General features: G+C 38.8%; 2 protein-coding genes across 2 annotated transcripts; both read right to left on the minus strand.

Annotated features, from left to right (window-relative positions):
• Positions 1-2,906: 2,906 nt before the first annotated feature.
• Positions 2,907-3,862, minus strand: LOC119732452 (phospholipase A and acyltransferase 1-like). Its single transcript, XM_038205981.1, has one exon. The coding sequence runs from the start codon at positions 3,459-3,461 to the stop codon at positions 2,907-2,909; it is 555 nt and encodes a 184-aa protein (XP_038061909.1). The 5' UTR covers positions 3,462-3,862.
• Positions 3,863-6,684: 2,822 nt separating this feature from the next.
• Positions 6,685-9,565, minus strand: LOC119727111. Its single transcript, XM_038198977.1, has 2 exons — positions 8,379-9,565; positions 6,685-6,895 (listed from the first exon to the last, which is right to left on the minus strand). Exons 1-2 carry the CDS (start codon positions 9,373-9,375, stop codon positions 6,825-6,827), a joined length of 1,068 nt encoding a protein of 355 aa, XP_038054905.1. The 5' UTR covers positions 9,376-9,565; the 3' UTR covers positions 6,685-6,824.
• Positions 9,566-25,884: the final 16,319 nt, after the last annotated feature.

Genomic DNA, 25,884 nt, shown 5'->3' on the forward strand with positions numbered 1-25,884 from the left:
GCCCCTGCATTGTTGCTTGCTATATGGAATACTTGTTTGTGGCGGGAATCCGTCCATGTTCCGCATCACTGACATTTCACTATTCACATTGTGGTCTGTTTTATTCACTGGTAGGGGTGAGGCTGGGTAACTGCGAACTCGTAAAATATACGTAATTTTGAGCACCGGGACAATTTGATCGGTTCTCTGCATGATGTATAATATATCAAAAGATTTGTTCAAGGAACGGGGAACTTGTAGCAGAAGTTCACAATATTGCTTTCAAGGGGACGACTTGATGAATGATTGCGTCAGTTGGATTGGGAACGCCCTCATAGAAATAATGGAACACCCTCATTGAAATAACAGAACTAAAGGAAAAGGACCTCAGGTCAATTTCCAGCCGATAGAAAAGAATAGTCCTAACTCTCCTCAGTTCTGAAGAAAACAAAATAAACACGACTGGTTATTTGATTGCTGTAAATTTGCATACATTAAGTCTCCCAGCACTGATGTCAAACTTTTTTCTTTTTTTTCTTGCTTGGACAAACATCATATTGAATTCCCCACCATTTGCAATTGGCAGAGGCTCTATTGTGCGCACCACACGCACACGGACACAATTGAAATGCTAAAAATAAATGAACTCAACCTCAAGTTCATTTATACGCCATTCGTGATTCATGCAGCCATGAACGTTTTTGTGAGCTGGTGTACACGGGTCTTTAAAAGGCATCGAGTTCCTATTCAACACGTTTGCTTTTTAAGGAAGTATGACTTGTTTACTGCAGTATCCGCGTTTTCACTTATCACATGACGAACTCGTATGTGTTTTGGGTTAATTTTGTTTTGTTAAAAAGGAACGACCGTAGATTGCTGAGTCTCTTCAAATAAACAAATATTAAGATGACATTTAAGTTAAGGTCTGCTTCGGGGAAGAATCCGGCAAAGTCATTGGAACCTGATAAGTGTTGTTACTATTGCACCGAGTACTTTCAATAAATGTAACAAGACTGTACGGATATCATTTCAGCTGAACCATAAACTATATAAAAACAAATATTAAACGTACATTCGTCGCATTTTTGCAACTTTTGAAAACTCAGGCAATCAAAATTTGCAAAAATTTGGGTTTTTGCACTCCAAATTTAATATGGATCTGAAGTCATGAATTAACTTATCGCAAGCGTTTGCTCATTGTAGCTCTCGGGTATTATGGGAAGAGAAAGAAATAGGTTAGAATTTTTAAAATGTTCGTGGTAAATCTTGCCTACGTTTACAATGCAATTTCTCTTGCGTTTAACTATACCAGGTGCCTACCTGAAATTGTGGGCAAAAGGTCATTATTTACAACATTTATCTAATTTATATAATTCAGCAGTAAGCATATATCCATACAGATTGCAAAATCAAAGCTATAATAACACATTGACGTAGTTGTGAACGTGATTTTCGTTTTACACAAAGGCTTACATTCTTACACAGGAATGTTTTAATGTGCATTTTCGCTCTAGTTAAAATGTATTTCTGTTTTTTAATGTGATTCTTTTCCTCATTTTTAAAAATGGCTTTGAACTGTAAAATATTGTCTATTCAAAATTGATATTTAGCACTGAAATTGCGAGTTCTTTTCTGGTTTATATTAGCCTTTTATTATAAGCTCCATTTCCAATACTCTTCATTTACCACTAGGTTTTGTTGTCATCCTTACCACACCATCCTATATTATACATAAATAGTGCCTCTGTTCGTTAATAATTTGATGGATCACTCTCCGTGGCATTCTATACCAGCTCAATTACGGTAGTATTCCATGAGAATAAGTTGAAAAGACAGAGGATTATCTGCGTTGAGTGCTGGGACTTATCATCCTGATGATGAAACCTGTAAATAAAAAAAAAAATCAAAACGGATGGCTAAAAAAATATATTAAAAGCTTTACCCTTCATTGTGGACATTCGTGCCTTTTTGGCCTTCCCAAAATCGTAGCTATGATTATAAATCGAGCAATTGGTTATTTAAATTGAAAATGAATTTAGACCTCAATCAGTGGCGTACCGGGGGGGGGGGCACTTTGCCACGCCCTGGTGGATTTCTTCCGCAATTTTTTTCGGCATTATTCCAATTAATGGTAAGAGAGTTCCGATGTCAATCCAAAAAAAAGATAACCCACTCAAAAACCATTACAATGGGTATATAATTTGCAGTATGCAAAATGATGGTCAGTTTTGAAGAGCACCCCTCATTGAGGAAGAAGGGTACCTTTTTTTATTTTACGGACGGCAAGTGTCTGGAGAAAAAAAACAAACAAAAAACATGTCTACATTTCGGTGCGGAATGATGCGGTTGCCCCCTGACATCCAAAGCTGGATACGCTATACTGACCTGAATAGCATGAACAGCAACATTCAAAGTTTTGGCCTTAATTGTCTGTCTTGCTCCGCGCCTGATGAATTGCTGGTCCAGGAGCTAGGGCGCGCCTGATTTCATCTTGTTTGTCCGTTTCATTGTTTCACTATAGACTTATGACGAGTATTTGGTAGTGCTATCATGTCGGATTACATGGTATGGCAACGCCAAAAGAAAGAAATGAATCAAGCCCATTGTGTACAGAACATTATGCGTGCATGAAAATACTTCTTCTGTCTAACCCCGCCCTCTACGCATTCAAAAGTATGGCTGCTACCCCTTTCCCCTCACAAGTATAGGGGTGGATAAACGGGGGTTGTACATTCTAATTACCACCCCCACACCCATTTGGTAAAAAGGAAAAAGAAGACAAATCATGCAGGAAAAAAAGTGCCAAATGCCTGTATACTCCCTCTCTTGAAAGCTATACCTAGCTCCTTCCCCTGAGCCAAAGCAAGATCCACCCCAGGGCCGAGCTGTTCTAGGCTTGGCTTGTACCATTGCCGCGTGTGCAAAAGTTAGAGCTTGAGATACTCACCGGCTATGGCTCCCCCGACGAGCAAACCCATGGCCCCAATCACCAAATCTTCAGCTTGCTGACTGTGGGGTTTGTCATATCGACACAGATTCACGAAGTGCTCGCAGTTATTCTCGATAAGATTGTAATCAATCGGTGTTTTGTCTCGGTGCATGGTCGTAGCTGTTTCAATGATGACGTCTGGATCCAAATGCTCCACTTTAAGGTCTCTTGAGTTGTTGATCCTAACCTTGCCAGAACCACCGAGAATCATCCCAATCGTATTAGCTCGTATCTCGGGCTTTTGACCGGCAGCAAACGCACTGCCTGATATCTTCTTTTTGGAGAATGCCGCCCGCTTTTCGAACATACCGAAGTGGATGACAGCATGTCTCATATCCTGGTACCGACCGACGTATATACCCCAGTGTGCGTATATGCCACAGTCAAACTCCAGCCTATCGCCAAGGCATAACTCGTCTTCCAATGCTGAGATATCCGGAAATGAAGGCAAATGCCAGTCACCCACAATCCCAAAATTGTTCTTTCTTGCCATGTCTCTTGTCTGCACGACTTGTGGTTTTGGTATTTACGAGACGAGGAAAACTAATTCGTCTGATCACACAAAAGGCTGAAATTTAATGTTGCCCAAATAATATCACGGATCTGTCAATACAAACATACTGATATTGGGCCCATAATTGCACCATCACCTCCCTGTGTCGTCATTTCTGTTTACCTTCTACGCCGTCGCTTATAGTATTCATTAACATGGCAGTCCAAAGATCATTATTCAGCACTGGAATTCCCCCAAAAAAGAACGTCCCAAAAATAAGTTGTAAGTTCGTGACAAGTATAAGATCTGACATATTGTTTTGAACAAAAAGGGTTTCAACGGCCAAAAAGGTGCGTGAATGCTGATTGTATTTGGAGCCGCAGGAAATTTGTTTGCCTAAGCGATATGGGATACTCAATCAAACGGCGGCTCATCCAGAAGCTCATTTTTCTCATGCCAACGTGGATTCAACATTTAGTGTAACATGAAACAGGGCCGTGGATGTCTAAAACAAAATCAAAGGGTCCTAAGCACAAGGTACACTACAGACAGTCCCAGGTCCGATTTGACCCAGAACATGGGTTCTCTTTGGTCTAACACTTTGTCGGGTCAATATGACTTTTGCCATGGTTGTCGAATCAAATGGCCCCAGAAATTGGTCTGGGAAGCGCCATTTGACCACACAAAAGTGTCATTTTTGACAAAGTGAAAAGTGTCAGGCCAGCTCAAACCCTGATTCAGGGTCAATCTGATCCATGGGACTTTTTCGAAATGTACGAGGGACGAAGGACGAGTTCCTATTTAAAAGGGAGGAGTTCCTTTTTAAAAGGTTAATTGGTCTATTTCACCGACTGTCAAAACATATGGAACAATCATAGGCAGTCAAAACAATATGGACCATCAATAGGCGTACATCGTTTTAATTATTTTAGTTTTTAAACTTTGGTCGGTTAAGCGAAGAATGTAGACAGGTAGGATTTAGCTTCAGGAAACCGAGTAAGGGAAATTCATATGTAGGGTGGGGGTTAGTGAAAGGTTTGTGCCGAGTGAAGGCTGGGGTGGGGTGGGCGGGGTTGGGTCATGAGGCTTGCCCCCCCCCCCACCCCCACCCTTGTATCCTTAGGCTTTTCGGCAATTAATTCAGGCACTTTAGCATTCCATTTATTATATTTGACCCCATTTTACTAGTTTGACATTAATCAGCGGCTGTGATCTGTCATTGGTAGTGCCGAGTGATTCGCACGTGATCAGCAGATGCACTTGAATGAATGTCGCAATAGAATAACAAGTTCCAATGTCAATACCGACTGCAGACTGAAAATAATAGACACATGTTTTCACTTTAATCTTTTTTACCCTCAAATTCTTAGTCCTTCACAATAATCATGGTATTGACTTGACAACATAAGAAATTATAGTTGTAAATAAAAATCAAGCAATAATTGTTTCTAAAATAATTATGTTGATTTTTAAAATATAGCTCATCTTAGGCAATTGCTAATTGGTGGCTGTCGTGTATAAACACTCAATTAATAATGAACACATAAAGTAATAACTTTAATTAAAAAAATAAGTCAAAGCCTGCCACTTTCGCATAGTTCTGCGTAGCAGATAACGCTTGCATGAGCAGAGGAACAAACAGGGTCTAGAACAGCTTCATCATATTACAACTGAAAGTTATGGTAACAAGACAATGGTCTGTCATTAATTATTGTACTGAAAACAGTACCGCTACTTCAAAAACACACCTAGTTCCAATGATAACCAAGTTAACATGATTGTTGAGACGATTTTTGTTAACAGACCTTATACGTATGGCAGCCATCTTAGAGGGCAATGTCTTTAATTTTCTTGGATATGTATGAGTGAACCATTTGTGCATTCATTGTTACTGAATGAATCAAACAAAGACGTTCTCTAAGATGGCAGCTACGTATAAGGTCCATTGTGCAAACAAAACTGTCAACCAAACTCAAGAATTCTACAGAAAATAACTTGAACGTTACAGCAATGGGATTTGAGCAAAATAATAATATTATCCATTTAAAAAACAACTTTTTTTTCGCCACATCGTAGATTTCAACATATTTTATTATAATTGTATCTTTTTATACGAAGATAAAACTAGATACTTGTATTTATGAAATTATGTTAATGAGCCGTGTGTATTCACGAGCAACACTGTTTTACCCTGTCAACCAAAAACAATCAAAATTACAAAAATGCGATATTGCTATTGCAATTTTCCAACAATCAATCAACGTTATTAACGCATAACAGCAAGTGCACACTTTTTGAAGTAAATACTTTTTACATTCCACTTTCATTTACAGTAGGCATTCAAAGGTGATGGACATCATTAATTTTACCCCCAATACTGTATTTGCTGCCTTTTCAAAGAACAAATCAGCAGTATTAAACAAATAGCGTATCTAAATTTTAGCTCGGAATAAAGCAAATTTTTTATAGGAAACTGTGAAAAAAATCTACATTTTCTCGACGCAAGGCAAGGTTTCCGTTGAAATCCATCCGTTCCAAAATGTTTAATAACAAGTTTTGACTTGCGCCATCCTCTAGTTTGATTTCGATTTGTCACTTGGGAAAATCATTTTTGGATATGTAATAATAGAGGATATGTATTCGATTGCAAACTAAACAAATTTCAGTTGTTTGGTGCAGTATTTGGAAAAAAAGACGTTTTTCTTGTCTTGAAATTAACAGCATAGCCGCAATGATTTCATAGGCTGCTGATCCTTTTGTAGACTTACTTCATTTTTTGGCAGTTTTGTTTGTGAATGATTGCAAATGTTGTCCAGTCTAGTTCTATATCCAATAGTCATTAACTATGCGTTTGCAATGTTAATCAATCAATTTTGTACTACAAGGTTGTCCTATCATAATACATGTACCACGATACTTTTGGTTTCGCTTGCTTATATTATTTACAGCAGAGCATTTAATGGGCATATGGTCCATATTTCAATATTATACAAATGACAATCGATTGCCAATATTCAATAAACGTCGACCTTATAATTATGTAATATTATATGCTCCGTTATTTTTCCCACCATGTTCCCAAATGGTTTTGATTGAAAAGCAATTGTAATGGTTAATGCTTTGCATGACAACGTAAATTTCTATTGTGTCCTACTTTGTTCCCGGGTTTACAAAATCTACATAAATTGTCAGTATCAGACTGCGACGCAACGATGTTTTTTTCAAGTTCAGTTTCAATATATAATTCCACTAGTGTTTGTTAGCATCCTTACGACACTAACCGTCAATTCTCGTCGAACCATGGGCCGATTGGTTGTATCGCTGTTCGCCAATAATTCGGCGCGTCACTATTCGTTGTATTCTCTACCACCAGCTCAATTGCTGTTGAATTCCACGAAGCTTTGGATATGACAGATACAACACGATGAGGAGACCTGTAAATTTAAACGAATTAGAGCATTGGTAAAATGATTCACATTTCGTTGTTCATCTCCAAGCCCTCAAAATCAACTATTTCTATCCGCAAATCGTATATGCTTTGGTATACAAGTATTACCCCGTAAAGCCACTAAATGAGCTAAATCCCGGCCTTTGTGTATTCATCGAACATGGAAAGATGGATGAAAAAACGTTCAGTCTACGGAGCACGGGTTATTATTTTGAATTTTATTTAATTTTATTTTAAAAGCGCATGCCTGCTATTCCCCCTTCCCCTGAAGATTAAAGCCAGTGGCACATGACCGTTTATCCACCCCCTCCCCCCAAAAAGTTACCTCCCCTTGGGCAAAAGCTGGAATTAATTGGAATTAATTAAATATAGTTGTGTGCACTCTGGGCCACACTTTTCTAGGCTTGCCTTGTCTCGCTGTTAATTAATGTACACTTGGGTCAGTCTATTAGCCAGCTTTAAATCCTAACCTACCATGGCTTCTACGAAAGTGAAACAACGCTACTGCAGCTACTACTGCGGTATTCTGCGCACTATGGGTATCTACGTATCGACAACGATTTACAAAGTGCTTGCAGTTTCTACTGAAAGGATTGTGGTCAATCGGCGTTTTGTTTTGGTGCATGTTCTTGGCCTTTTCACTGATTGTGTGGGAACTGAGAAGTTTTTATCACAGTCCCTGGAGTTATTGATCCTAAACCCTGGCAAGCCCGAGAATCTTAGGCTTTTGACTGGCAGCAAACATACTGCCTGGTGTCTCCTTTTTGGAAAATGCCGCCCCTCCCTCGAATACTACCGAAATGGATGACAGCGTGTTTCATCCCTTATACCCCGTACCGTATCATCCAAGAGGCGAGTACCCTTAATCCCCAAATTCGCCATGTTTCTTGTCTGTCTTATGGGCGGTGTAGTATTTCTGATCACACACAAGGTCAAATTCTGTGTTCAACGATTTTGACGTTCTCGTGGGGAGTGAGGATTCCCGCTATAATAGACTGGTTCCCGCATTCAGAAATTTCTCACAGCACAAATTGATGCTGTGGTCATTTCCTACACTGAGGGGTTATTCACTTGGTTCAATCTTTTTCAGAGGTCATGAGTGCAAATGCTGCACTGGAATCAACAGAACATCTAAAACTATGCATTGCATGAATTGCAACATCGACGTAATCCCAAAACTCAGTGAGCAAAATGTTGACAAGGTCTGACACGTTTATAATTGCTTGAGTAAAAGGGGGTTAAACGGCCAAACAGCTGCTTTGCTGATTACATGTGGGCAAATTAATATTTTCATTTTCGCACAATTCAGCTGAACTTACAACGGGTTAGTTTTTTGATACCTCGCTTCAGATTTTTTTTGATTTTGATGTTCCTCTAATCGGTAAAACTCCTTATTTTGTTGCAAAGGGTGTTGATATACTGGACCTTATGACCCGTTTGAAGTCAGTTAGCTAGCTTTAGATACTAACTTGTGAATCCCAGTATGAACAATATAACGTTTTCCCCGGTTGTCTGCACTGCTTCAGCCTGCTCACTGTGGGGTTTGTTGTATCGACACAGATTCACGAAGTGCTCGCAGTTGTTGTCGAGGAGATCGTAATCAATCGGCGTTTTGACACGGTGCATTTTCTTTGCTGATCTAATGATGTCGTAGGGATTCAGAGGCTGTACTGTTTGGTCTCTTGTGTTGTTGATCCTCACCCTGCCAGAAGCGCCGAGAATCTTACCAATCGGGTCAGCTAATATCTCGGGCTTTTGACTGGCAGCAAACGCACTACTGGATGTCTTCTTTTTGGAGAACGAAGACCATCCTCCGGATATACTAAAATGGATGACGGCATGTTCCTTATCGTTGTATCGACCGACATATATACCCCAGTGTGAGTGCAAGGCGTGGCCGAACTCCAGTCTATCCCCGGGGCACACCTCGTCTTCCAAGTCTGCGATATTCTTAGAGGTATACCGTTTACCCTCAATCCCAAAATTGTATCCTGCAAAAACTTGGCTACTCCAGTGCCTGTCGTATCGACAAAGATTCACGAAGTACTCGCTGTTGCTGTCGAGAAGGTTGACATCTATCGGTGTTTTTCTTCGTTGCATTATCTTTGCTACTTTGACGATGACGTTGGGATCCAGAGATTCTATTGTTTTGTCTGTTGAGTTGTTGATCCTCACCTTGCCATAACCGCCGAGAATCTTTCCAATTTTATCAGCTCGTATCTCGGACTTTCGACTGGCAGAGGACGCCTTGTCTGTGGAGAATGCCGCCCCTCCATCGAATATATCGCAATGGATGACGGCGTGTTGCATATTTTTGTATCCACCGACGTGTATACCCCAGTGCGTGTACATACCGCTACACTCGAACTCCAGCCTATCACCGAGGCATAGTTTTGTTTCCAAATATGCGATATCCCCGTAGCAATACCATTTACTTACAATCCCAGAATTGTTGTTGCTTGCCATGTTTCTTGCCCGTCAATTAATGGTGGTTCCGTATTTCCGAGAGAAGAAAATCTCACACGTCTGATCAATAGGAAGGCCTAACGTGGAGCTCAAAGTTGCTCAAATACTGGAGGAAGTGGTGATTCCCATTTACACTGGTTCCTGCTCCCTGCATTATCGCTTGTTATGGAACACGTGTTCATGTACTTGTTTCAGGCGGAAATCCAGCCGTGTTCCGCGTAATAAATCTTTCAATATCATTCACACGTGGATGATTCTATTAAACTGGCAGGGGTGGAGCTGTAACTGCAAGCTAACAAATGTATAAACAAAATGTACCATTCCCCGTAATAAATATATTTCATTCTGAGCAAGGGGGAAATTTAGTCGGTTCCCTGAGTGGTATACATATCCAGGAATTTTTTTCAAAGGAGGGAGCGGGACCTTGTAGCTCAAGTTCAAAATTTGCTCTCATGGGGATGGATGGATGAGAAGTGATGTGTCAGTTGGACTTGGAACACCCTCATTGAAATAATGAAAGGAAACAGAACTCGGGACGCGAACAGTGTGATAGGTTATGCCTATTACGAGAGCCCAAATATGTGTGTAGTGTAGTGGTTGGATATTCAAGATGGCAGCCGCCGTGTAACGCCGATTGAAGAAGGAATAATTAATGAGCAATCGAAAAGGATGTAAATCCTGGAAGCTATGAATATTGCAAAAGACAAGCCATCGTTACTGCTCCTGCCCTGAATGAGTGTTTCAGATTTAATACACAACAAATTAACGCAATTCAGCCATCTTTGTTCTTGACGTTCTTCACGCCTCCCAATAATTAGTTGGGGGTGAAAATCCGGTTCGGCGTGGACAATGTTCGCGTGTTTGTACTCGTCATTTGCAACCCCGTTTTCGTGTTTATTTAACACGAGAACGGGGTTTCGAACTATACCACTGAGTGCACGGAAAATAATCGTCTTAACTCTCCTTAGTTCTGAAGAAAACAAATAAACACGACTGTTTATTTGATTACCGTACTGATAGTTAGCACGAAGTTTCCCCATACTGATTTTAAACTGTTCAGGCTATCGACAAAGACGTCCTATTTTTCTTGCTTGCACAACATCATGTGGAATTCCCCGCCGTGTGCAATCGGCAGGCCCTATTGTGCGCAACACAGTCATGTACACAGACTGCTACGACCAAATGTTAACAATGGCGTACTTGACCTCAAGTTCATTTACGCCATTCGTACACTGAGCCACGAGCTACCTGACGTTTGTGTCTTCAGCTGCGGAAAGCAGCTCTACTTTAATTTATATTTCCATTTACTACTTGCTCGATTTTGCATGTTGTAGACCTACTCAGCAGGCCCTTTTTCACCACAACTTACCCACCTAATTATTTTTAAAGAGTGCCCTATCTTTAAGAATTGCCCTTGTTTTTCTGAACAACGTGCCCTTTTTAAAAAGAAGTGTGCCATTTTTGTGCCATATGCCGTTTCGGGTGCATTTTTTGAGTTTCACACCTGTATCGCCCTAAAAAGCACCATATAATGTCCGATAGTTTGCATAATCGTTGGTTTTGAACAGCGCCCCAATCGACAGATGGTGCCTCCCCCCCCCCCGCCGCTTTTTTTTTTTTTTTTACGGAGGCCAATATTGTCCAGAGAAAAAAAATCTGCATTTTACCACGGTTGTGCAAGTGCCCTTTTCAACAAAATTTAACCCCCCCCCAATAAAAATGACCGTAATTATGTACCATTGGTGGCCGACCTGTACAGACAAAGTAGTATTTTGTCAAATTTGGACAAATTGTTGGAGCTAAAGTTAATCTTCAAAACACAACAAGGCTCATTATTGGCAATTTGATCCATTATCAGCATTTTGCTTGAATTGATAACATAGCAGCAAGAGCCAAATAATACTGTATGAGTTTATAGTTTTTTGGAACAAATATGACTGAATAGGCTACTACAAATAAATCTGGGAAGACAAACATTGGTTTGGTTTTTAAATGTTGTCATGGTAAATCCTGCCTAGTTTCAAAATGCAGTTTTCCCTGTGTTTAACTATACAAGGTCCCTACCACACCTCAAAATCGCCGCCCCTCAACGGTTAAAGCTATAGTCCATCAGTTGCAGCCATCCGAAAAAGTAACTGGCGTATTATTGTTGAAAACATACTTGGTTGAAAGATAGTAAGTGGACTAAACTCCCTGTGAAATTAATCTTTCTGGCAAGCTATCATTTTGAAGTAATCAACGAAAGAAGGCCTTTCCAACGGTGCGTCTTAAAAGTAAGAACATTTAAATTAGTAGTTCGTTTTGTTATTCGGCGTAGCATTGGCACGACGCACAGGCGCGCGCGAGGGCTATAATTCGTCGGATCAGTGCGCGACATCGCGTATAGCTTCAATTCAAAACAATTCAAAACATGATTCAGCAACATTTGATTTGAAATTGAGATCCTACAATGCTGTTTTTCTCGAAATATACAGCTGAAGCTAAGCTGAAACTTCATCAGGTTAGTTGTTTAGTATCCTTCATTAGATTTTGAACACTTTTGTTGCTTGAAACGAACAAAATGTACAAATTACAAATGATGGACTATAGCTTTAACTGAGCGACCCGGCCTCCTACATTTTCCTTTGTTCATTGGGCATTCATTCATTCATTACTTACGTAAGAATCGGCCGATACTTTGTTTATTGTGGTATAAATTTGTATTATATCCATTTAGTTGATTACTTCTCTCAGTTCAACGTTTCTCACATGCTGGAGGATTTTTGTCCACTGGTTCCCGCTCTCTGCATTGCCGCTTGATATGGAATACTTTGGCGGGAACACGTCTTTGTTCCGCATAAACTAATCTGTCTATGTCATATCATTCACATGTTGTTGTTTCTATTTACTGGCAGGGGTGGTGCTGGGTACCTGCAACCTCATGAAGATAATTTTATTATACATTCTGAGCACACCGGGGAAATTTAAACGGTGCTCTAGGCGATACACATTTAGGAATATTATTGTTAAGAGGTGGGGGACCAATTGTAGCTGATGCTAACGATGTTGCTTTTAAGGGGATGGGGTGAGATGTGACTGTGTCAGTTGGGTTTGGAATACCCTCACTGAAATAATGACACTGAAGGAAAAAGAAACTCAGGTCCAAATCTCAAGTCTACGGAAAAGAATCGTCCTACCTTTCCATTGTTCTGAAAAAAAAACCCAACTGGTTATTTGATTTCTGTAAATTTGCATACATAAAGTCTCCGTCATACTGATTTCAAACTGTTCTTGCTATTGACAAAAGGCGTGCTATATTTTCCCCCTTGCACAACATATGTGGAATTCCCCATCATGTGCAATCGGCACAGGTGCGCAGCATAATGAATACACTGACACAACCAAATGCTAACAATAACGTACTTGACTGCAAGTTCAGTTACGCCATTCATGCAGCCGTGAACCTTCTTGTATGATTCTGTTTTTTTTTTGTATCAGAGAGTTTAGGGTCGCTAAACGATGGCGTAGAAGTTTGCTTCATTGAAGTGCATGAACAACTTGCTTAGGCTACTATACAATCTCCATCTTTACACTCATTACATGACGGACTGATATGGTTCTTTTAAAAGAAAAGAGTAGATTACTGATTCTTAAAAAAAAATGATATATGGACTAAGATAAATTTTTTATATTTTGGTCTGCGAAAGGGAATAATCCAGTATCAAACTCTTTTCAATAAGAATAATTGCGGTAACAATAAGCTGTGATTAAAACTCAAGCAATGGTTTCTCACAAATTGAATATGAATCCTAAATGGACAGCATCCGAGGCATTTGCCATTACTCGGACACTCTCGATAGAAGTGACATTTAATTGAATGTACACGAACCATCGGTACCGATGGTTCGTGTACAAAGCAGAATGAGCCAATAAGACAACAGCGCCGATGGTTTGTGCACTGACAGATACAACCAATGAGAGAGCATACAATCACTGGTGGTCATCGGCCCAGTGACCTTGCCTAGCTCAGCTATCAGTGAGATTTACGTAACGTTGCGTAACAAAGTGTATGTGGGGAAACTGTGGTCAGGGCCCTGGCCCTGCACAAGGCCATGCATGTGCATGCTATCTTAATATGTTAATGTAACGTACACTTTGTACAGTTGAAACCTTATAATTCTTTGCTTCTATTTCTGGACAAAGGTTTGCTGCTTGCACTTTAATATATTAGTTGGACATGGTTGTACGGAAACTTGGAGAACGAAAATCTAAACAGGAATATGCTGAAATGTAGCGCTCACTGAGAAAGAGAACTGGAGTTCACATGTACATTTCAACCGTGCAGACAAGTTCTGGGAGAGAATATTCAACCGACGGCGAGATTACCAACACAAGCTACAGGATTTAATGTCTTCATTATCTGGGCAATTCCACCGTGATTGACATTACATGTATCAAATCAGCTCTAATGTCTAAACAATTACAGCCAACTGAACCATGTTTGGCAAAGGGGTTACTAGGACCTACATACACAATACAGTATTGAATCTTTGAAATTTCATGGTTAGCTTTTTTGACTTGGCGGGTTGTTTAGTGCCGTGATAGTCCGAAAATTTGGGACTCTCAATACTGTGTATGAGAGTCCCAAAACGGGAAGTAGCGGGAATTAGTCTCAATTTGCTACACATTTCTCCATAAGCCACCAGACTATTGACTTTGAATGAAATGAGGTCAGTCTTTTCGAATAGTTGGACCATGGTTGAACATGTACCAGTCTAGTATTTAGCCCCATTTTGAAATCCCTTGACTTCCCTCTCATGTGCAAAATATTAAAGAAAAGTCTCCTTTAAAAATTGAATTGAGTCTGCAAACTTGGTTGGTGAAATACTGAGGACATTTTCTTTGCCACAGTGGAATTTTTGGAGAAATTTGCTGGCTAAACTGTGAGTAAAGTGGGCCTGATTTAGTTTTGCACGTTTCAGAGCACTCCAGAGCCCTGATTGGTGCTGTGACTGACATAAAAAAAAAGCGATGCAACTCAAAAATGTCAAACATGTTTTTAAAATTTCTCTTCAGGTTAAAAGTGCTGCAGATCAAAATCCATTAGAACATTAGAGCTAATAGGGTTACTAACGCATGTAGTAAGATGGGGGGAAAAATCATGAATTTTTGAATGAATATGCCTGTTAATATAAAACAAATTAACACCCAATTAAAATAGCCTCGTCTGTCAACAATAGAAGTTGATATACCTAGCCCCCTGCTAAGAAAACAATGAAGGGCAGATTTTTATTGCTATCCTGAATGATTTTATGGAAAAAGCATCGTTTTTTGTGACTGACATTACACTAAGCCTAAGACCGTCACTGACATTACATTTTTACTAATTTTGAATATCAATTCAGCTCTTATGTGTAAACAATTAAACCAACTGAACCATTGTTTGGCATGGGAGTTACTGGGACCTGAATACACAATACGGTAAATTTAAAATTTCATGTTCAGTTTTTCCAATTAGAGTGGAAGTTTACTGTCGTGACTGACATTACAAAAAGCGATGCAACAAAAAAATGTCAAACATGTTTTTCAAATTTCTTTTCAAGTTAAAATGTCTACGTGTTTAAATCCATACGAGCATTTTAGCTTATAGGGTAACCAACACATGTAGTAAATGAGCAAAACTTTCATGATTTCTTTTATTATGCAAATAAACCTCTGTGGCTGACATTATCGTGGATGACATTACGCATTAGATTCATTATACCTGTTAACAACAAATTAACACTAAAACAATACAGAGAAGAGTAAAATGACTGTTTATGCTATATTTTAAGGAATAATTGTAACTTTAAGATGATTAAAGGTTGGAACATGGAGTGTACAAAATACACTAAATACATACAAGCGCATTACGCATGACTGACACTTTTATTGAATTGACCAAATCTTTAAATAATTATTTGCCCACTTGGTAACATTGTTGCCGGGTTATTTTGACCACCTCACAGCCGGGGCGGATTCCCCTTTCTTCTCTTGGCACTAACATGCTGCAAATTCACGCCCCTCTCCCCCCCCCCCCCCCCCCGAGAGACGAGGAAAATACATAGAGCAACTCTTCATAAATATACCCAAGAAATTTCATGATTATAGGGCAAAGGGTTCTGGAATTATGGCTACTTAATTATTCATATGTACGAATGATTATTCTTCTCTTGGCACTATCATGCTGCAAATTCACGCCCGCACCCCTATTTTGCCTTTTCGCACCCCTTTCCTCTCTTTGCACTAACATGCTGCAAATTCACGCCCCCTCCCCCGAGTGACGAAGAAAATGCATAGAGCAACTCTTCATAAATATACCCAAGAAATTTCATGATTATAGGGCAAAGGGTTCTGGAATTATGGCTTATTAATATTCATATGTACCAATGATTATTCTTCTCTTGGCACTATCATGCTGCAAATTCACACCCGCACCCCTATTTTGCCTTTTCGCACCCCTTTCCTCTCTTTGCACTAACATGCTGCAAATTCACGCCCCCTCCCCCGAGTGACGAAGAAAATGCATAGAGCAACTCTTCATAAATATACCCAAGAAATTTCATGATTATAGAGCAAAGGGTTCTGGAATTATGGCTTATTAATATTCATATGTACGAATGATTATTCTTCTCTTGGCACTATCATGCTGCAAATTCACGCCCGCAACCCTATTTTGCCTTTTCGCACCCCTTTCCTCTCTTTGCACTAACATGCTGCAAATTCACGCCCCCTCCCCCGAGTGACGAAGAAAATGCATAGAGCAACTCTTCATAAATATACCCAAGAAATTTCATGATTATAGGGCAAAGGGTTCTGGAATTATGGCTAATTAATATTCATATGTACGAATGATTATTCTTCTCTTGGCACTAACATGCTGCAAATTCACGCCCGCACCCCTATTTTGCCTTCCCGCACCCCTTTCCTCTCTTTGCACTAACATGCTGCAAATTCACGCCCCCTCCCCCGAGTGACGAAGAAAATGCATAGAGCAACTCTTCATAAATATACCCAAGAAATTTCATGATTATAGGGCAAAGGGTTCTGGAATTATGGTTAATTAATTATTCATATGTACGAATGATTATTCTTCTCTTGGCACTAACATGCTGCAAATTCACGCCCGCACCCCTATTTTGCCTTCCCGCACCCCTTTCCTCTCTTTGCACTAACATGCTGCAAATTCACGCCCCCTCCCCCGAGTGACGAAGAAAATGCATAGAGCAACTCTCCATAAATATACCCAAGAAATTTCATGATTATAGGGCAAAGGGTTCTGGAATTATGGTTAATTAATTATTCATATGTACGAATGATTATTCTTCTCTTGGCACTAACATGCAGCAAATTCACGCCCGCACCCCTATTTTGCCTTCCCGCACCCCTTTCCTCTCTTTGCACTAACATGCTGCAAATTCACGCCCCCTCCCCCGAGTGACGAAGAAAATGCATAGAGCAACTCTTCATAAATATACCCAAGAAATTTCATGATTATAGGGCAAAGGGTTCTGGAATTATGGTTAATTAATTATTCATATGTACGAATGATTATTCTTCTCTTGGCACTAACATGCTGCAAATTCACGCCCGCACCCCTATTTTGCCTTCCCGCACCCCTTTCCTCTCTTTGCACTAACATGCTGCAAATTCACGCCCCCTCCCCCGAGTGACGAAGAAAATGCATAGAGCAACTCTTCATAAATATACCCAAGAAATTTCATGATTATAGGGCAAAGAGTTCTGGAATTATGGTTAATTAATTATTCATATGTACGAATGATTATTCTTCTCTTGGCACTATCATGCTGCAAATTCACGCCCGCACCCCTATTGTGCCTTCCCGCACCCTTTCTTCTCTTGGCACTAACATGCTGCAAATTCACACCCCCTCCCCCCCCCCCCCCCGAGTGACGAAGAAGATGCATAGAGCAACTCTTCATAAATATACCCAAGAAGTTTCATGATTATAGGACAAAGGGTTCTGGAATTATGGCTAATTAATTATTCATATGTACGAATGGTTATTCTGGTTTGTGTATGCTGCGTATATGGGAAAATTCGCATGGCACCGGAAAATGTTTCGCTGCGCAACAACCCCTGGTCTGATTTTTATATTTTTTTGTTGTCAAAAGATGCGCAAGGCTCGAGGCTAAAAAGTCATAACAGCTCAGGTTGCGAATTTTTTTTTAAAGGCTATCGCGGAAAAAGTCGAGGGGGTGGCGAATTCCGCCCCCGGCTCTTTTAGGGTAAAAAAACCCCCACATTTTTGATTTCTCCTTCGTTACATCAAAAGAAAAAAACTACGCTGGGTTAGGTTTATCCGTCGCCAAAATGACTGGGGACGTGAGGGAACACGTATCTGCCCCGCTCCGGAAATCAGTATCAACATTTCTAAAATTATATCATGAAAGTGTGCTCCGTGGAATATGGTGGCGAAAAGGAACTGCTTTTGGTGGAGGGGGGGGGGGCATGTACAGCTTACATGTTTAATTGTTTGCAATTGCTTTTTTCATTAAATGTATGTATTAATTCATGTTATAGGGGATTCCTACTCGACAAGCTCTGCTTTTTGGAAATACCCTTCCTTCATCTCTAATTTAAAAATAATGCGCTCAAAGTCTATAAATATATTTCTTAAAACCAGTACCCTATCAATTCCTTAATATATTACATAGTGGAGTTTCCTAACTTGGCACACTTCGACGTTTACCTTGACTTTCCTCATGTAGTGTTGCCAAACTTATTTGTTGATAAACTTCAAATTCAGTCCGTGAAATACTGGTACTTACACCTTATTACTGCGGCGGTTTATACCTCTGTAAACTATTTCGGTGTCATGAGATTATATTCCTAACTTCAAAAACGGTGGCATCCGGAAATTGGGCACACAAACGGCTGAATGTTCCCTAACGTGGCGCACTTGAATAAATATCGGAAAATTCCATTGAAGAATTCTGTAAAGTTGATAAAATCTGATAAACCATTATTATATACCAAACTAGAAGTTTGTCAGAAAATTATTTCCTCATTTTGGGGGGATATTTTCAAAGGGTTTACCCATGCCTTGCAATAAAATAGGAAAATCATGTCGAAATAATGTTTTGTTGTAACTTTGTAACAGGAATCGGATTAACTTGTGATATAGGAACGGGAGTGTTTAGAACTCGATGAAATTATACCTGTTTTTGTGAAAGTTCAGTACAAAACTGTTGCTCTAGATAGCGCGACAGACGAACAAGCAAAGTACACCACGTCAGTGGCGGCGCCATGCTATGTTACATCATACATCAACAAATATCTATTTATGCCTTGAATATGGGATTTAATGGTAATAACACCAGTCCAGTTAAAATGCATAGAACAACAATTGATTGTTTGTTGGTTTATAAAACAGGTTTGACAAAAATTAATGATCAGTAATAACAGATTAATTAAAATAATCACGGCCGGACCATTTGGAATAACCATAGAGCAAGGAATATGAAAACATTAAATCTTTTACAGTTTTAGCGTGTGTAAGCATGGAGGTGTTCCTTCCTCCATGGTGTAAGTAATCTCGCCGTCGGTTGAATATTCTCTCCCAGAACTTGTCTGCACGGTTGACATGCATGTATTACAACTCCAGTTCTCTTTCTCAGTGGGCGCTACATTTCAGCATATTCTCGTTTAGATTATCGTTTTCCAAGTTGTATTTTTCTATTCCTTCCTCCATGGTACAACTATAGGTCCTTGCTATACAACCATGTCCAAGTAATATATTATAGTGCATGCAGCAAACCTTAATGTCTGGAAATAGAAGCAATTAATATAAGGTTTCAGCTGTACAAAGTGTACGTTACATTAACATATTAAGATAGCATGCACATGCATGGCCTTGTGCAGGGCCAGGGCCCTGACCACAGTTTCCCCACACACACTTTGTTACGCAACGTTACGTAAATCTCACTGATAGCTGAGCTAGGCAAGGTCACTGGGCCGATGACCACCAGTGATTGTATGCTCTCTCATTGGTTGTATCTGTCAGTGCACAAACCATCAGCGCTGTTGTCTTATTGGCTCATTCTGGTTTGTACACGAACCATCGGTACCGATGGTTCGTGTACATTCAATTAAATGTCACTTCTATCGAGAGTGTCCGAGTAATGCTTATTGTTGTATAAACAGTAAACTAATCAACAAATAAAAAACAATTGAACGAACAAAATTGATTTAGACCAAGAGACAATCAAAACTCTGAATTTTTAAGCCTACAAAAACATGAATAGTTAGCATAGTTCTGTGGATCAGATAATATGCATAATGAAAACTTTTGGCCCCAAACGCGCAAAAGCTCTGTATGCACGTACATGTACATGTGTACATGTACATGTATATAGACTGTACGTTCATGTATGCAGTTGACCTGCAATGCATGTAAATGTACATGTACATGCACCACATTCATCACTGGTAAACCGGGTGGGGGTTTGGATTGCTCCATTACAGTAATAGGGGAGAACAAAGACTCTAGATGTTTATCAGTGGTTAAATCAAACGAAAATGGTGTTTCTTCAGAAAAAAAGAACCTTGTATAATAATTTATATATTTAAGGACTCCATTTTTTTTATTTATACTTTCTACTATGTACTTCAGGACTTTTAAAGCTCCCATCGATCTCATGTCATTTGTTGGTTACTGTTTATTGACAGATTCGTACCCATTATCCAAGTGGAACGGTCCCAAGCTGAACACGTGTAGCTCGGCTATGCAAGGCTTTTCAAGGGTCATTTTTTGTAAGAAAGGTGCTTATTGGAAGAAAACTTTGAGAGAAAAATGATCCCTGGATTTAGGACCAATCACAATGAATTTTACATGGAAGAAAGAGGGACTCTTCTACTTCACAAAACCGTTCACCCCAAAGTGTGACGACCTTGGGTTCTCGCGCTATGTCAAGATAAAGACGTCGGGTCATTAAATAACTGTCCGTTTGGGCTGTTTTTTTTATGTTTCTCCATAGACAAATCTGGCGGAGTGCAAAACTTTGAAGAAAAAATGATCCCTGGTTTTTCCAAAAATGTTTACGAAACATACATAATCATGAAGCCTAAAATGTATTCTTTCATATTCCGTTCACCCTGAATTAATACGATGCTCCGTTCAAAAGATGCAGTGTTCGTTAGAGCAAAAGTGCCTCAATTTTGAGAGGTTTGACCGTGTTAAAGCTTCGTGTAGAAAATTAGTTTTCATAATGTAGACTGTATCAACCATGGTATTTGTGAAAGTGTCAAGACAGTTTTGTATCGTAACCAATTTCTGGATTATGATGATCTTGGCACTCTTGGTGGACTGCTCAGGTCGTTTTGACAATCTTAAATTTCTGACGTTGTCTGGATTATCTGGGGGTCGTCCTTGAGTGTCGGGGTTATCCTGTTTGTGAACACGTTGTTACGTATATGATTGTATGTTTTATTTGTTATTTGTATCTTCTCTTTTTATGGAGGTATTATTGGAAATAAATAAATAAAAATGATAAATGTGTTCATAAGCATACAAATAAACAGGTTTTTAATCAAAGAGAAATATCAGAACTGAAAAAAAGAACACAGAAGGGCTCTTAAAGAACCCGACTAGTTCTGAAACAAAAAGTTTGTTTTTAAGATGATTATTTAAAATTTGCAAACAAATTTATTAACCATACTAAAATATGAAGTCTTGGAGAAAATATCTTGCACATATAATACAGCAAAGATAATGTTTACACAACATTCTTAACCCTAAAAGGGCCGGGTTATTTTGGCCATCTCTCAGCCGGGAGGGGGGGGGGGGCTAAGATCTCGGCCATCGAGTGACGAAACATTTTGAAATTCGGTGCATGCATAGAGCAACTCATCATGAACATACCCAACAAATGACTATAGGTCAAAGGGTTTGGAAATTATGGCTAATTAATTTTGCATATGTACAAATGGTAATTCTGCTTTGTATATACGACGTACATTGGAAAATTCAGTTTTCACGGTAAAAAGTAAGAACGGCTTGGGTCGCGATTTTTTTTTTCAAGGCTCAGTAGTTGCGGAAAAAGTCGGGGGGGGGGCGAATTCCGCCCTTTTAGGGTTAAACAATATAATATTAAATAGTTTGCATATTTTAACAGACACCAACTTTTTTCACCACATCGCAGATTTCAACATCTTTTCGATATCTACAAAAGGATATAATTGTTTTACATTCATAAGATTGCAATTATATGAATAAATCAACGGTGAAGTATAATCTACTGTATAATTTTGTGAAAACTTTTTGCTGCCTATAATATTTATAAAGTACGCATTTTAAAGTAGTGGACACCATTTCGCTTTCAAAATTCATTCAAAGAATAAAAATGTGCAGTTTTAATTTAACAATTTTACAATTTTATTTAACAATTTAGCTTGAAATAGTATTATATCACAGAGAAAACTATGTGAATGAATCGACAAAAGGCGTGCTTTTCTTTCCTCTTTTCACACCATCATGTGGAATTCCCCACCATGTGCAATCGGCATATGTCCTATTGTGAACAGCATGTACACAGACACAACCAAATGCTAACAATAAGGTATACTTGACTTCAGGTTCATTTAAGACATCCATGCAACCATGAACCCTTTTTATGATTCTGGGTTTTTTTTATCAGAGAGTAAAACATCCAGTGTACCAGGGTCGCTAAAAGGTGGCGAAGAAGTTTGCTTAATGAAGTGTATGTACGACTTGCTTACTGCAGTCTCTGTCTTTACACTCATTACATGACGGACTTAAACAAAACCATGGTTCTTTTTAAGAAAAAGAAGAAGAATTGGTATATTAAAATAATTTTTAATTGTAGGTCAGTATCAGACTCTTTTGAATGCGAATATTGTGGTAACAAAGAGCTGTGATTAAAACTCAAGCAATGGTTTTCTCACAAACTTAATATGAATCTTAAATGTACAGCATCCGATGCGATTGCTTATTGTGGTATTAACAAGTTAATTAATAGACAAATAAAGAAAAACAAACAAACAAAATTGATTTAAATCAATAGAAATCAAACCTCTGAGTTTTTAAGCCGTCAAAAGCATGAACAATTAGCATAATTCTGCGTATCTAATAATAAACGTTTTCATAAGCATACACATAAACAGGGTCTTGAACAAATGCAAATATCAGAACTGACAACAAGAACACATAAACAAATGTGTTTTTTAAAAATGATTATGTTACATTTGCAAAAATATCACCTATACTATAGTAAGAAGTCTTATAGAAAACATCTTGCACATATAATACAGCAAAGAGAATGTTGATACAACATTCTTAAACAAGATAAATAGTTTGTTCATTTTAACAAACACCAGACTTTTTCACCACATCGTAGATTTATTATATATTTACTTTTTAAAGTAGGCATTCAAGATAGTGCACATCATTTGCAAACAAAACTTGTTTTGCCTATTCGAATATTGATTTAACACATAACCTGTCAAAATTTAGCTAAGCAGTTTTTGAGATTATGAAATTATGTTAATGAACTGTGTATATTCATGAGCAAATCTGTTTTACCCTGTCTACCAGAAACAAATTCAAAATTACAACAATGCGATTGCAATTTTTCATCAACCAATGAACGGTAAACAGCAAGTGCACACTTTTTGAAGTAAATACTTTTTACAAGTTCCACTTGTATTTACGGTAGTCATTCAAAGGTAATGGACATCATTAATTTTACGCCCAATACTGTTTATGTTCCTTTTCAAAGAACAACAATACAACACATCAGCAGTATTAAACAAATAGCGTATCTAAATTTGAGCTCGGAAGGAAGCAAACTTTTTATAGGAAACTGTGAAAAAAATCTACATTTTTTCGACGCAAGGCAAGGTTTCCGTTGAAATCCCTTCCTTCCAAAATGTTTAATAATAAGTTCTGACTTGCACCCTCATTCACTTTATTTTCGGTTTGTCACTCGGGAAAATCATTATTTGATATGTAATAATAACGGACATTTGTATCCGATTGCAAACTAAACAAAATCCGGTTGATTTGGTGCAGTATTTGAAAAAAGACTTTTTTTCTTGTCTTGAAATTAACAACATAACCGCAATGATTTCACAGACTGCTGATCGTATTGTTGACCTACTTTATAACTTGTTTTGCCAGTTTCGTTTGTGAAAGATTGCAAATTTTGTCCAGTCTAGTTCTATGTCCGATAGTCATTAACTACGAAAATCAATACTACAATGCGTTTGCAATGATAATCAATCAATTCTGTACTACAGGATTATTCTACCACAATAGCATGATACTTTTGCTTTCGCGTGCCTAAATTATTTACATTAGAGCATTCAATGGGCATATGACCCATATATTAATATAATACAGATGACAATCAAGTGCCAGTATTCAATAAACGACGACCTTATAATATATGCTGCGTTAATTTCCCCACTATGTTCCCCAATGGTTTTGATTGAAAAGCAATTGTCATGGTTAATCCTGCTTGCTTAGACAATGTCAATTTAATATTGTGTTTAACTATAGGCCTATACAAGGCCCCCAACGCAAAATCGGGTCTTATTTAAACACTGTTTTTTCCTGAATTATCCTATTAAGCAAGTAGCAACATTTAAGTAAGGAGCTTAGGGCAATTTAACAAATCAAATAAGTTTTATAAATTTGATTTTTTTTTAGAAAGAAGGTTTGTAAAATCTGACGTAAGAATGATTGCAAAAAAATTGTTCCGCTGTGATTGTGACCTTTTAGCACTTCCGACAAACTGTACATTTTTCACTCTGGTTGTACTTTATCTCTACCTCTTCAATGCACATGTTCTACTTTTTTCTTACTTTTAAATGTCATTTGCAATATACTCTTGTATATTTCTACTAATGTTTGTTATCATCCTTAAACACCAACCGTCAATTCTCGTCGAACCATGGGCCTTTTGGTTGTGTCGCTGTTCGCAAATAATTCGACGCATCACTCCCCGATGTATTCTTTACCACCAGCTCAATTGCTGTAGAATTTCACGAAGCTTTGGGTATGACAGATATAACACGAAGAGGAGACCTGTAAATTTAAACGAATAAGTCAACATTGGTAAATTTCGTTGTGCATCTTTCGTTGTGCATCTTCAAGCCCTTAAAATCGACTATTTCTATCTGCAAAAGGTACGCTTTCGTATACATGAACAAGTATTGCCCCGTACAGCCATAATCCGGTCCTTTGTGTATTCATAGAACATGAATAAATGACTGAAACGGCTTTCAGTTACGGATCTGCGGAGCATGGTTTATTTTATTTTGTTTCTTTTATTTTTAAAGCACATGTATGCCTGCTACCCCCTTTCCCGAAGAGATAAAGTGATCAATAGCCAGTGGCACATGCCTGTTTATCCCCCCCCCTCCAAGTTACCTCCCCTTGAGCCAAAGCTGGATCCGCCCGTGATATCGATAGCCCTTTAGAAGTAATTAAATATAATTGTGTGCACTCTGAGCCAAGATTTTCTAGGCTTGCCCTGTCTTGCTGTAATTTAATGTACACTTGCAAGTGGGTCAGCTTTAAATGCTAACCTACAACGAGGGTAAAACCAAAATTCCGAGCTGCTGCTGCGGTTATCTGCGCACTGTGGGTATCTTCGTATCGACAGCGATTTCTATCATAGTTCCTGGAGTTATTGATTCTAACTCTGTCACTGCCGAGAATCTCGGGCTTTTGACCGGCTAGCTGCAAACGCACTGACCGGCGTCTTCTTTTTGGAGAATGCCGCCCCTCCTTCGAATATACCGAAATGGATGACAGACAACGTGCCTCATCCCTAATACCGCAGTGTGCGTACACATCGCCGCAGTCGAATCCCAAGATAAAGACGAATACCAGTCACCCTCAATTCCAACTATTTGACATGTCTCGTCCTTCTTATGGTGGTGCAGTATTTCTGATCACACAAAAGGACAAATTCGTTGTTCAGCGATGATTCCCGCACTCTGTTAAGTTCCTCACAGCACTGTTGACGCCGGGGTTATTTCTAATCAGGGCATGATTATTGACTTGGTTCAATGCTTTCCAGAGATCATGCGGGCTAATGCTGCACTGAAATCCTGAAACAATGCGTTGCGTGTATTGCAACATCGACGAAAATTCCAAAACTCCGTGGGCAAAATATCGACCAGATCTGACACGTTTATTATTATTTGTGTAAAAGGGGGTTAAACAGCTGTGTGCTGAATGCTCAATAGATCATTGCAAACAAGTGATCTCAAAAACACACACACAAAACATAAAAATCACAAATTGTTTCATTTTGGATTTGTGCTCATCTTTTTATTGTATTGATGTAAAGGATCAATTTGATTACTTGTCAAAGTAAAATATGGTTTACACTCGACTCAAGTCTGACCATTTGTATATTGTTTTCCTTTAATCGCAATGGATTTTTTCCTTCAAAAGGTGTCCCTTAACTTGACCTATAATGAACCATTACAAGTGTG

The sequence above is a fragment of the Patiria miniata genome, unplaced genomic scaffold, assembly GCF_015706575.1.
Source record: "Patiria miniata isolate m_02_andy unplaced genomic scaffold, ASM1570657v1 HiC_scaffold_1, whole genome shotgun sequence".
NCBI lineage: Eukaryota > Metazoa > Echinodermata > Asteroidea > Valvatida > Asterinidae > Patiria > Patiria miniata.

Bases quoted from the DNA above. Each gene is read 5' to 3' on its own strand.
- LOC119732452 (XM_038205981.1), bottom strand. From the start codon at position 3,461: ATGGCAAGAAAGAACAATTTTGGGATTGTGGGTGACTGGCATTTGCCT.
- LOC119727111 (XM_038198977.1), bottom strand. From the start codon at position 9,375: ATGGCAAGCAACAACAATTCTGGGATTGTAAGTAAATGGTATTGCTAC. The intron at 6,896-8,378 runs GTTAGTATCTAA...TTAAATTTACAG, and splicing joins GTTCATACTGGGATTCACAA to GTCTCCTCATCGTGTTGTAT.